This window comes from Rhamphochromis longiceps, linkage group LG3, assembly GCF_057381845.1.
Source record: "Rhamphochromis longiceps isolate RC_006_pf linkage group LG3, R_longiceps_female_GT1.1, whole genome shotgun sequence".
In the NCBI taxonomy this organism is placed as follows: domain Eukaryota; kingdom Metazoa; phylum Chordata; class Actinopteri; order Cichliformes; family Cichlidae; genus Rhamphochromis; species Rhamphochromis longiceps.
Genome location: NC_140559.1, coordinates 43778160 through 43790957, shown reverse-complemented (window position 1 = coordinate 43790957; position 12798 = coordinate 43778160). Strand labels below are relative to the sequence as shown.

Sequence of the window (12798 nt, the reverse complement as noted above, 5' to 3'; positions counted from 1 at the left end):
CATGATGCTGTCATTGAGATGAAAACTGGAAACTACCTAATACACCCGCACCAATGTGTGTTATGTAACCAGAACAATGTTTGGTTTGGTTTTTTTGCTGTTTCACATCCTGGTTGTCGTGCCAAATGATAGGTATGAGTGGATTCATCAGTAATCTTATTATCATATCATTTTTTTATCCAGTTTGATACACATTCATAACACCACAATGGCAAAAGTAACACAATAACCATTTCAATCTCTCCAAACAAGACAATAAATCCAGTTGATAAGCCAGCCCAGTGAAGCTGATTGGTAGATCGGGTACTTTCCACAACTTTGGCTACATGGTGCAAGGTTCCAAAAGTAGAGTGATAAAACCCATAAATGCACAAAATAAGATATTAAACCTGGACTCGCTGCAGAACTAACACTGATTACATAAAATAAAATGTACAAAATAATCCTGGCTGCTAATCTGCAGTTGCATGAGTTTTCGTAGCTGGTGGAGAGAAACCGAAAGTGATAACAAATAAATAAAAAACAATCTAGGGCATTTCCTGGTGTGTGCAGACAACAGCTTCTGTGTTTACTGCTCATTCTAAACCTGAGAAGGATACGAGGTGAATGGTGATAATTCAGAGAAAACTGAAAGGACAGCTGAAAGAGAGGGACTGAGAATCTGCTACAGCAGAGAGAAGGGTTGTTTTGGGACTGCAGTGAGGAAAGAGAGTCACAGAATGACAAAGCTGAGTGCGGCACGAGCTGAGTAATGAAAAAGGATTCAATGTAGATGCCGCAATCAAGGAAACAAAGGCAACAAATGTCAGGGTGCCGCGAGGGGAAAACCCAAGCCATATTGAGAAGTGTGTTGAAGACAACAGAATCAAAACAACAGCAAAGTGGCAAAAACATATATTTGTGCAAGTAAAAAATGGCTTTACTATGATATGAGGTCTGCCCAGTTAAAGACAGATCAACATGTTTAAGATCCTCCCACAGATTTCATTTATGTTCACATCAGAGGACCGTGAGGCCTCAAAAGCTTCATTTTATGCACTGTCTGCTTTGGGTTGAACCACCAGCCTTCTGATTAGTAGATGAACTGCTATACTGCATAAGCCACCAGCAGAAACTGGTGTGGTAATAATATTGCCTAACAGCAACTGCAATCTAAAGGCAGCACCCAACAGTCCAAAAGGAAACTGTGGCTGGGTGTCATGGCAGAGACTGATGAGGAAGCGGTCCTGAGCTGTAGCTGGATGCTGTTCCGATCCCAAGCAGACAGAATAACCCCACGGTTTGCATTTTCACCTTTAGCCACCAGCCACCTCTTCTTCATATTACTCTGTATATCAGGTATGTGAATTAGAGCAGTGATAGGTGGTGCCTATTAGAAACAAACAGATTTTTAATGCCTGCGTGTAGCAGTGTGGAATCTGTAGTATACATGGACTATTGAGATTAGTTTTCAGAACACAGACTGTAAAAAAAGAAAAAATCTTTTATTATTGAATAAGATGGAAAAATATCTCAAATGATATACATTCATAGTTATTTTTGATATACCAACAAATAGCAAGTTACACAGCTTAGCAGGGAAATAAACACAAGCACAAAATGACACAAAATACATTATTACATCCTAATTATTCACCATTTACAGCTCATCATAATTAATTAGTGCTGAACTCTAAGCAGGTATGGGACAAGTCTTGAAAGAGCCAAAGATGATGGATTTTGTCCTTTGGTGTCTCATATTTCAGTCCTGCTGTGAGTCTTGTGGATGCAGTTGAGTGCATCAGTGATGATCAGCCACCGTGGACCTTCGCCACCATCTGCACCACAGACGAGGGTTTGATCCCATATTCAGACAGAGATGCAGATTCATCATCCAGCGGTTTCCCTGCGACAACCAGCCGGACTTCACCCAGAAGATATCCTACACACACAACGCAGGAGAGAGACGAACCTCACTAAGTATATTAAGATGTTACAAATAATTATATCATGTTCCCTGAACATGACTGAAGGTTGTTATTTTTAAGTTGCACTCAGACAGCACATGATTGTGGCCACTGCTCAACTAAAACTAAACTAAGTGTGAAAAACATTTAATTCAACTGTAAAAAACAAAACCTCAACAACACAGTTTGTGCGACTTACTGAAACAGCAACACAGTACACAGGAAACGTGTTTGTAATTGTGGTCATATCTGTTAACACAGCCTGTCTGAGCTGGCTTGAGCTCACATGTTTACTCAGACTGAGATGTCCACTTGAATGTGTGGTTGAAGTTGGTGTGTTGCATTATTGTGCTACACAAATACCTCACATAACAATGACGCCAAACTAAATCGTTCTTAACTATATTATTATTACCAATAAAATTAAACACTTCATGTAGTTTTTTTTTTAAATATATAATTTAAAAGATTCATAAAATAGGCAAAAACATTTGAATGTAGGCTTACAACAGAGCCATGTGATCACTCAAGAAGTAATTTTTCTCTTTGATCTGTTTTGGGGTTTAGGCTTACCTTTCTTGGGAAACAGCTTCAGCGCTCCTTTCTTCAGGTCACTGACCGTCTTCCGCTGCTTCTTGGAGGGGTTTAACTTAAGAATCCTCATCTCCCCTGCAGGTGAGAGAACAGACAAGCTAAACTTGCACATTTTGTTTGTCTGGATCGTGTGTGAGCGGTACGAGCTGCTTCAGGTTATGTTAAAGTCAGAATGGGCGTGGGCTGAATTTATAATTGAGATGGCTTTTTCCTTTTAGGTGGGTTGTCCCAAATAGCTGTTCACAAAGACTAGCAGCAGCAGCTTATATGAGCCTACAATGGTGACTTTATCAAAAAACCACACCAACAGATGCGTTTGGACTGTTAGGGAAGTTCCACATCTAATTTAGTTTCACTATCTTTTTAAATCGAGTTATAAGAAATCGCATGGTTTACTTTTGCCACACATTATGTTTACACTGTAGGGTGGATAGTTTACATCAGCTAAACGGACAGAAAAGTATTTATTTTTGTCCCCCTTCCCTGTTAATGCCCTACCTGGCCCCCTGGCATAACTTTGCTAGACCCGCCCCTGCACAGTTACCAGCTGTCAGCTACTTAGAAAAGGATCCTGGTGTTATTTGTCTCCCAGAAATAGTTCATAACTTCAACTCATTCATGTCACCTAAAAGGTAAACCTGTTTGTCCATCACCTGTTCAGCTCTGATGATTCAGTAAGGACATCTCCTGGTTTCATCTTCATGTTTCCCTCTCACCAGATAACCAAACCAACATCATGACCAGCAGCTTTACAGCTGTGGCTCCAGCAAACATCAGCTGGTCCTAGAAAGTAATATTAAATAAATTATAACAACAACTGATCAAGCTTAAACGCGCTGTTGTTGTTCAGCGTGAAATCTGCTGGCTTCCTCTTTCTGGTGCAAAGTGGGCGATAAACAAACAAGAGAGAAAAGCCGATCAGCTGATCATTGATCAGTTTCATGATTGAAGTAGCAACAGGAGAGGGAGGGGAGAGAATGAGAGAAGAAGAGGCAGCTGTGCAGCATAAAAACACAGAATAACTCCAGCTTTGTCTTTTTTTTCTATTCTAGCTGAAGTACGGGACAAATCGTGTTCCTTTTCACCTCAATACCATGTTATTCTGTTTGTCTGTGACAAGATTGCTTTTAGAGCCATTTGCCCAAGCAAGGAGGAAGGTGCATCCGACCTCCTCGGCTATAATTGGTCCAGCCCAGAGTCGTTCATGACCAATTGGCCAGTCCACCACCTTTCATTGTTTGTACCATTATAGACAACAACAACAACAACACTGGCCCATAAAAACGAAAAATCACCATGCCCAGTATGCCCAATGGCCAGTCCAGCTGTGGACATGGCCAATATATGTCGTTATTATTGATGATCTATGCCAATGTGGTGTCTGTTCATCTTTTAATGTTCTTGCAATCAGACGACTTCATACTCCACTGTTTTAGTGAACATATCCTGAGATAACAATTCAGGCCAGGAATTCAACTCTATCCCAGCTACCTTATACAATAGGTTAACCCTGTGTTATGTGGGGATGTCAATGAAGGAACGACACTGATGTTGGTTGTGCTGACTCACAGAACGTCTGATGTGGTGTGCATATTTAAAGACAAGATCCAGAAAGCTATTCTTAAAGGTTTATTATGGCAATGAGGTGAATGGATGGATGTGTGATTTTCTCTAGACATTCAAATAAGAACAAACAATAACAATTAAGGATCAAACCAAATCACAGTGCTATCATGCTACTGAAAGGATTCAGTAGATTACTGAATCCACTGAATTTACACTAATGCATCCAACATCTTAGCATTTCCATTTCTTTAAAGTTATGGCTCTGGTGTAACACAACCAGGGGGAGGGAAGATCTATTTACATTGCATGGCAACCAGATATAAGGTTAAACAGAGTCATCTTTGTTTACCTTCTCTGGTGAGGAGGTAAAAGCCTACCAGGCCAAAGTGGAATTATAAAGACTCCTGGGTATTTCCAACAGCTGGTGCTGGTGTAAGGAAGTTGGATTCCTGCCTGTGGCCATCTCCCTGTACACCTCATCCACCGCACACACTGCATACTGTAATAGCCACACCCTTTTTGCACATACTCTTATTTCTTTCTTTGTTAATCAGATATTTATCAGTAAGTGACTTATATGTATGTATATATAGCATATATTGTGCTATTTCTTACTTCCTGTATTGTCTGCACGCTGGTGCAGTAAAGAGAGTGTATGTTGTAACACAAGACACAAAAAGAGAGCTGATTAAGTTGTCTAACTAACTCATCTACACCAGGCATGCTGTAGGATATGTAGCAGCACTGAGGAGGTGGTTTTATGGAACTCCAAAGTGTTCAAAATTAAATAAATAAATAGGTCAAGATGAAATAAATAACTATGTGAATAAATAAGACACAGATATGTAATGTGAGAATGATATTGTGAAATCATGGAACACATTTTGAAAAAAATGCTCATTATTGTGAAATATATTGCATTCTGCTATATAAATTTTCTTATTATTGTGAAATATTATTTCATGGTCATTATTTTTCACAATAACAGAGATTATTCCTGAGGCATTTTATTTATTTCCAGCCGTTTATATTCCAAAATGTCCTTTTTTCAAAGTCAGTCTTTATTTCAAAATCCCGTTTTTCCCGATGGTCTATTTATTTCATAATGCGACTTTTCAGCAGAATGACTTTGTCTGTCAATCAAGAGAGACAGGGCGGAGCCAGTTGTGTGATTGGTTGCTCCTTTATTCAGACATAAGTAATAGCACATGAATTGTCGATTTAGGTTTAATGGTGCAATGCGTCTCCTATGCAGCTGGCGGCAGTATGCAGCTCAAAATAAACTTAAGGCACCGACAAATGCAAAACACTGGGCGCGAATAACGTTACAGGTGTATCAATTCTTGTGAAGGGCATGGCTGCAGGAAACAAGTCCGTTTCTGAGTTACTCAGAGAACTTGCTAACCGCTTAGATTGAACGTCTTCACCTCAGTCTGAGTATTGCAGCAGTGTACTGGAGATGAAGTGGTCCCTGGTCCAAGTTCTCATCACAACCGCAGTGTTAACGTTAGCAAATGCTAACGCTATCACAGCTAGCTCCACTCCACGAAACGCTGTTCAGGGTAAGTAACGATATGTTATTATTGCTTGGTTAGTCTGTCTGTCTGGCAAAAATGAGCTTTTTAATCAGTTTAGTCACAGATTTTTTTTTTAATACTGTTTTTTATCATAGCAAAGAATTCTATAAATTAGGTGAGAGAAAATAATTGTCTTCTGGGTTAATGTCTGTATTACTATTTACATTGTTGTAGGTAATAGTTATTCATGACTGTTTTAAAGTGGCTTTTCTTCTGTGCTAATATGGAAGACAAGTAATCTATGTGAAAGAAAAGAAAGCAATTTTAGTTCAACGTAGTGATTCTGTAAGTGGGTATAATTTGAAAATGCTTTTACTAGTACAGTGGATGTTCTTTAAATATTTAACATTTAAAGTGTGTGTCACTTTACAGACTCCAACTTCAGCTTTGGTTTGGTCTCAGAGTTGTAGGTCATAACACAAACAAGTCGTCAAGTCAAGCAGCTGAGGAAAGGGCTTAAGGAGACCATGGTATGGCCGCTTCTGACAGAAAGATCAGACATCATTCCTCCTTTCTTACCAAGGGAATCAGAGACTGCTCCCTGTTGTGAGGTAAGGTCAGGTCACATCTTTTAACATCTGAATAGTAAAGCTATTTGGTTAATTTATGAAGGATGAACATTAATTGTTGACACAAAACACCAATATACTGTTTTGTATGCGTGGGTTAGTTGAACAGCTGGGTTACATTTAATAAAAATACACCTAATGTTGCTGATGCTCTTAAGACTACAAGATAAGTAAAGCTATAAAATGACTGTGGCCTGCCACAGAAGATGAAGATGAGGAAGAAGAGGAATGCTCTCGAGGATAAATGCAGAGTGGCAGGTTACCTTCGGTCCTTCATTGAAAATGGTAAGTCTGCTGCGATAGGTATTTTGCCATTGGTTTTCTCTGATTATACTTTGGTAAATTACATACAGTCCAGTGATCTTGGGTCATTAACAAAGTACACTATAGTAGAGCTGGGCGATATGAGATTTTTTCATATCACGATATTTTTTATTTTTATTTTTTTTTATAAAAGGACAAGAGCGGTGAGGTCTATCACAATAGTTTAATTTTTCTATTGAGAAAAAGTTATTTCGCAATACATATCGTTATATCGCCCAGCTCTACACTATAGTATAATTTTGTTTTGTTATTTGCTCCATGCAATACATAAGAGTGGTGGCATTATCAGTTTCACTAGAATTGTATGTAGACTACTTTTAGCTTTGTTAACATAATATCTATAAAAGCTACAACAGCAATTTGAGTGGGGCAAAAATGTCTGGTGCCCTGTATGTAAGTGGTCATCTTTTATGGTATTTTTCCATAAAAGATTCAAAGTAATGAATATAGGATGTCATTATAGTTTAAAACAATCTTCTGTTGCAGCATCTTGTGCACAACAAAAAGCCCTCATCAAGTTTTGGACAGGATGGGAAGTCTTGCTGAGAAATGACTGTGGAAGTGGTCAACAGCAATCTTCCAAAGGCTTCCACCGGTTTTGATGTACTACGTCTTCCTGCACACTACTGTACCTATGAGTCATTTCTAATGGACATTCAGGTGTGTCTCAACTCTACTGACTCAGGTTTTGGTCTGGTTTACGATTGATTCCATAACCACATGGTAAAATTAGACCATTTCTTCTTTCTTGCATCACATTACTGTACTCAGTGTTCAAAGAAACAGACAATCTAGTGAGTTCTAGTTCTTTTTAATACACTTGACAGTGAAAAATACAGAGTACAGGTGAGCATTTATGGCTTTTTTAATATAAACTGATGAAGAGTTCAGATATCAAAATCAGTTGTTCACTGTACATTATAAATTACACAGTATGTTTTGTTTATACTCGCTACTGATACAAAAAAAATTTCTAGAAAAAATTATTTGAATTAAGATGTTACACTACTGTACTGTGTTCATTGTATTAAATCTGCTCAGAGTTGACATGTACTGTATATCCAACCAAGAAATGAATATCATTAAAGTGACAGCTGTATAAAACAAATCCTGTTTTATAGCCACTCACTGTTTTGTTGAAAATGAAATTGGTTATGCTGTTTTGAGTCAGTATTAGCTACAAAGCTGTAGAAATTAAAAATAAATAAATAAATCCTCCTGACATAGAAACTGATTAAATGTAATAATGTCTTTCTACAAGTGATTCTGAAGTATTGGTAGCACAGCAGGGTCTTGTTCATTCAGTGCATCTGGGAGCTGAATCTCAGGAATGGTGATCTCATTTGATGGGCAGCGATTATGTTGTCCTGTCCAGTCCACACCATAATCCTCATCAACCTGAAAGAGCATGCACATGTTTTAAATCTAAACTGAAGAGGTGTTTCCTGCAGCTGTTCCTAGATGGACTTATTGAGTCTGCCAGGGCCTATGTGAGTTGCTTAGGCATTGGCTACCAACTAATTATTCATTCACCCATTCTAGGTCAGGATTGGTTCTCTTCAGGTATAACAAATTTAACTTTGTTTAAAGTATTGCCATCTATACCTGACAGGTGGGATAAAAGAGAATGGCTTGGGAGACACACAGCAAATCTCAAAGTTTTCCAATTAATGCTGAAAGAACCAAGGATGTAAATGTATTCTTGTTTTAGCTTTACCGAAGACACCAGAGAAAGTATGATATCTATAATGCTGCTGAAATAGACAAAACCATTTCAATAAACTCGCTATTTAACATCAACCTTGTTGTGCGTTATCAGAGAACAATCAACTGCAAACAGCAATGAAACATTCAACTATGTACTATTTAAAGCACTAATGACCCTGTTGTCTAACAAGATGTGATAAGTAAGTAGACTGTGGAAAGCTGGTGGGTCTACTCTCTGTGTAAAAGGTTCCTACAGGCTCCACTGACCCCAGTCTCCGAGTTAACACACTAACAGCTAACACTGCTAAACGTGTCTCAACGCCGAGATGGCGCCGATAGCTTTAGCCGTAGCTGCCCCACTTTAGACAGTAACAAAAAAAAGTAAGCGATAATAATTCATTGTCAAACGTCATAATTAAGGTCAACATCTAAACAATGCTGTGTACAGAATCACACAGGTGCTCAATTACAGCATAAACTTACCTTAGACCTTCCTCCGTCATTTCCCTCCTAATTGTGCTCGGAGACACAGAAAACGTATCGGCAATTACCCCGATGGTTATCCCGGACAGCACTAAAGTCCTGAGTGCTGCACCGGGATTTCTAGACGTGGACGGCCAACATTTGAAGACTGTTCTTCCTCGGCGTATTCCAAACGAACACGGTGCTGAATTGATCTTAAACCTTCGACAATGCTGTCATCGATGCTAACGTCTTGAAGAGCAATTATCATCCAGGCATTTTAGTACATCATCTAAACGACTCAAAACAGTATCTACAGGTAAATGATCCCTCTCTATCTGATTTGCTTAAATGAGCAGAACTGGCTGAAGTTCACACCAGTCCGCCACCCTCCGTGACTTTTGACCTAGCACGCTGTTGCTAGCTGTATTAGCCGTCCGCGGAGCCGGTATCCAGGAAAACTAGTCGATGGTAAACGATAAGCCAATAGGTGCAAAGGTCCAGCCCACTTACATTGATTGACAGACAAAGTCATTCTGCTGAAAAGTCGCATTATGAAATAAATAAGCCATCGGGAAAAACGGGATTTTGAAATAAAGACTGACTTTGAAAAAAGGTCATTTTGGAATATAAACGGCTGGAAATAAATAAAATGCCTCAGGAATAATCTCTGTTATTGTGAAAAATAATGACCATGAAATAATATTTCACAATAATAAGTAAATGTATATAGCAGAATGCAATATATTTCACAATAATGAGCATTTTTTTCAAAATGTGTTCCATGATTTCACAATATCATTCTCACATTACATATCTGTGTCTTATTTATTCACATAGTTATTTATTTCATCTTGACCTATTTATTTATTTAATTTTGAACACTTTGGAGTTCCATATGGTTTGACTCGAAACGATTAAAAAATAAATCAAAAAAGGTATTTCGACTTTTTTCATTTTTGATTTTCAACTATTTCGAGTTCAATCTCGAAACTTAGAATTAGTTCTCAAAATGAACACTAATGAATGAAATTAAATAATGAAAAAAAATCTTTTAATAAAATCAGGACTCGTCGTAAAAACCAGCAGGCAAGGCTAAACTCGAATTTTACCAACGACAGAGGTGCGGCCCTGAAAACACACACACACACACACACACAGTGGGAGAAAGAAAGAGATGGGAGGGAGGGAGGAGTATCGCTGCTCATATTCACCGCAGAACAACACGATTCTTAGTCGACCGCTGGATATACTCCCGTGAACAGATAGTGCGCAGTGACAATAAAAGCCAAGCCAGATGTTCAACCGGACCACACCTTTGTGTTCACCTCACCAAGATTCGGGTGTTGCTCCGTTCATCAACGTGCCAGATGTCTATTACATGTATCCAGTGTGTCCCGCAGACAGAGCGCCGATGTACTTGCCCCCGCCTTTGCTGCTGCACAGGTAACAACTCAGGTTACATCTGCTGCTCCGATTTCACTGCTAACGATTTTTATGCTCTGACTTTTCGTTACGGTTGTAAACTGCGCGATGCCATAATTCAGTGTCACAGTCTGACATCACAGTGATGCTGAAACACGAAGCCGCTGATCAAAAACTTTATGTTAAGAAGAAACGCGAGCTGTGTGCAAGTATCAAAAACTGCGCAACACTGCAGCTCACACACTCTCTTTTTTGAAGTGAAACCGGAAGTGTTCATTCTGATCTGTTTGTTGTTGTTTCGCAGTGTGACGCCCCCAAGCGTGCCAACAACACAGGAGAAGTGTTACAACCCTCATGACAAAACACTTAAATTTGTCGATGGAGAGGATGATTTGGACTGTAAGTGTCACGTGGGCACTTTTCAAAGTGACATCGAACAGATTCACATTTGATATAGAATTCATGACATTAATTAAATACAATAATTTTACCTGTGCTCACATTAGTCTAGGTTAAACAAAACGCATTAGCATTTATTCGCGTGTGACACTGATTTTTTTTGCTTGTGTGTGATTGTTCTCAGTTTTGTATGAAGGCTTCAAATCTCTCAGAGCTCAGATGTCCTGTGGTCACGCTGTGACCCCGACCTCTCTCACCAACTGGTGTCGCAGATTGTTGAACCAGGTAGGCCACTAAGGGTCAGCTTCATTAAAATAAATACATAACAGACAACATCAGACACAGTGGCAGAATTCAGATTTTAAACAGGGCAGAGTAGTTTTGCCTGTGTCTTGAAATTACAGACGTTAATGTTTTTAATGCACCACACGCACGTGAATAAATCAAGAAAACAATGCCCAATATATCATCTTTTTTTTCCCTGCGGACTGGATTGGGACAATACTATTTCATTTGTTGATAATATGCAGTAACCCTCACACAACATAGTGTTTATAGTTTTATTAATCAAAGATTAACCTAAAGATATTAACTGCAATTCCTGAGATTGTTCTCTCGTTTGTTTTCAACCCCTGAACTGTATAAATAACGCACCTTTCTATATTTCAATAAAGGGTGAAAGCAGGTTTGTGTGTGGTGCGTCTGGTTGTAACGTCGAGTGGACTTTTGCAGAGGTTTGTAAAATGGCTCTGCTGACGCCTCAAGAAAATGCATATTTTAGAAGAACCATGGCGTTCAATGCTGCCAGGCAGACACATACGACTAAGATGGTAAGTGATTCATATATATTTCATGTAAATGGAGAATTGTTAGACATTTCATCATGTATTACATATTGTCCCACCTCTGTCTCCATGTAGTGTCCTGGCTGCAGATCCACTGTGACGAGAGAGAATGAATCAGATTTGAATGTCCTCTGTAAAGTGTGCACATCAGTAAAAGGACGGCCGTTTGAATTCTGCTGGCAGTGTTTGAGGGAGTGGAAGGGTGCACGGCCTCGGAAGGACCGCTGTGGAAATCGTGGCTGCTGCAACCAGTCATTAGAGACACTAAATAAATGCCCAACTATCACCTTTGGTTCAGTGAAGGAGTGTCCCTCTGTTCGTGCCTGTCCCACCTGTGGGTTACTGTTGGAGCACAGCAAGAAGTATTGTAAATCGGTTCACTGCCCTCGATGCAATGTGTCATTTTGTTTTGTATGTCTGAAGAGCTCCGGTACATGTTTGATAACCAGGTGTATTCTTGCCCCCAGACAGACCTCTATACCTGTCTGGCAGAAGAAATAATGGGAAAGACACGAGGCTGTTAAGTTTCACTTTCTTTAAATTAAGAGTGTCTTTTCTAAATCAATGTACCATGCTGTGTTTTTTAATTCTCTGCTTTAAATGTCATCGCATTAAAAAAAAAGAAAAAAATATGGTAGTGAGAAATGTATTACCAAATATGATCTTTGCAGCTGTGTCATGTCTGAACTGTAATGATAAATCTGATAAATGCCATTCATTCATAAACTTAGAATAAGGTTAAACATTCTGTGTGCACATCCTGTCCTCTGGTTACTTACATATATAACACATGTCGTCTCCTTATCACACATTTTGTTTGTTTTGCAAACTACGTGATATTAAATCTGTTTAGAACAAATGTTTTGTGTAGGAAAATCTTGTTTTGTTTAATCAGTGTCAATGCTCTTATTTCCTCAACTGTTTCGAGCAAATGTGTCTTTTAATAAAACCTTGTTATGTTTAATTAAAGTCATTGTGTAAAACATTCAGCATATTTAAGTTAATTGTTTCATTTTCGAAATTAAAAATAAAAATGTGTCTCTGAGGAAGAAAAGCTTGCAACATCATATTTAATACAAGCCTGTAGATTTTTTTCTGCCTTTTTGTTCCTTAGTGTAAAATGAACACTGTCATGTAAAATGTGATTTTTTTTACCTCGCAATATGGTCCAAATGAAATGTTGATTTGAAAGTTAAATTAATACAGTGACTGAGTTAAAATGCAGATTTTTAATTATTATTATTGTTAGGTTAGTCATACAGTCTCAGGAAGAGAAGGCTTCATCACTTTGTGCTGTTGAGTTGGGGAATGCAGGAAAACCTGTTTTCATTCTGTTCTTCATTTAGACAATATAAAATATTTAACTCTTAATCTGATTAAAGTT

At 38.5% G+C, this 12798-nt stretch overlaps 1 protein-coding gene and 1 long non-coding RNA gene across 3 annotated transcripts; one reads left to right on the top strand and one right to left on the bottom strand.

The window, feature by feature from the left end:
- Positions 1 to 53: 53 nt before the first annotated feature.
- Positions 54 to 4583, bottom strand: LOC146674947 (uncharacterized). Of its 2 annotated transcripts, XR_014909705.1 has the most exons (4): positions 4456 to 4583; positions 3194 to 3323; positions 2520 to 2615; positions 55 to 1921 (listed from the first exon to the last, which is right to left on the bottom strand). It is a non-coding gene; the product is annotated as an uncharacterized LOC146674947 (long non-coding RNA). The 2 variants fall into 2 exon arrangements; XR_014909704.1 differs by having other exon boundaries at positions 54 to 1921; positions 2520 to 3323.
- Positions 4584 to 9195: 4612 nt separating this feature from the next.
- On the top strand, positions 9196 to 12399 carry LOC146674946 (uncharacterized). Its single transcript, XM_085399171.1, has 5 exons — positions 9196 to 10191; positions 10475 to 10569; positions 10754 to 10854; positions 11244 to 11399; positions 11490 to 12399. Exons 1-5 carry the CDS (start codon positions 10043 to 10045, stop codon positions 11913 to 11915), a joined length of 927 nt encoding a protein of 308 aa, XP_085255297.1. The 5' UTR covers positions 9196 to 10042; the 3' UTR covers positions 11916 to 12399.
- Positions 12400 to 12798: the final 399 nt, after the last annotated feature.

Excerpts from the sequence above, each read along its gene's own strand:
- LOC146674946 (XM_085399171.1), top strand. The coding sequence starts at position 10,043 with ATGTTCAACCGGACCACACCTTTGTGTTCACCTCACCAAGATTCGGGT. Across the intron at positions 10,570-10,753 it reads TGGAGAGGATGATTTGGACT|TTTTGTATGAAGGCTTCAAA; the intron begins GTAAGTGTCACG and ends GATTGTTCTCAG. Across the intron at positions 10,855-11,243 it reads GTCGCAGATTGTTGAACCAG|GGTGAAAGCAGGTTTGTGTG; the intron begins GTAGGCCACTAA and ends ATTTCAATAAAG.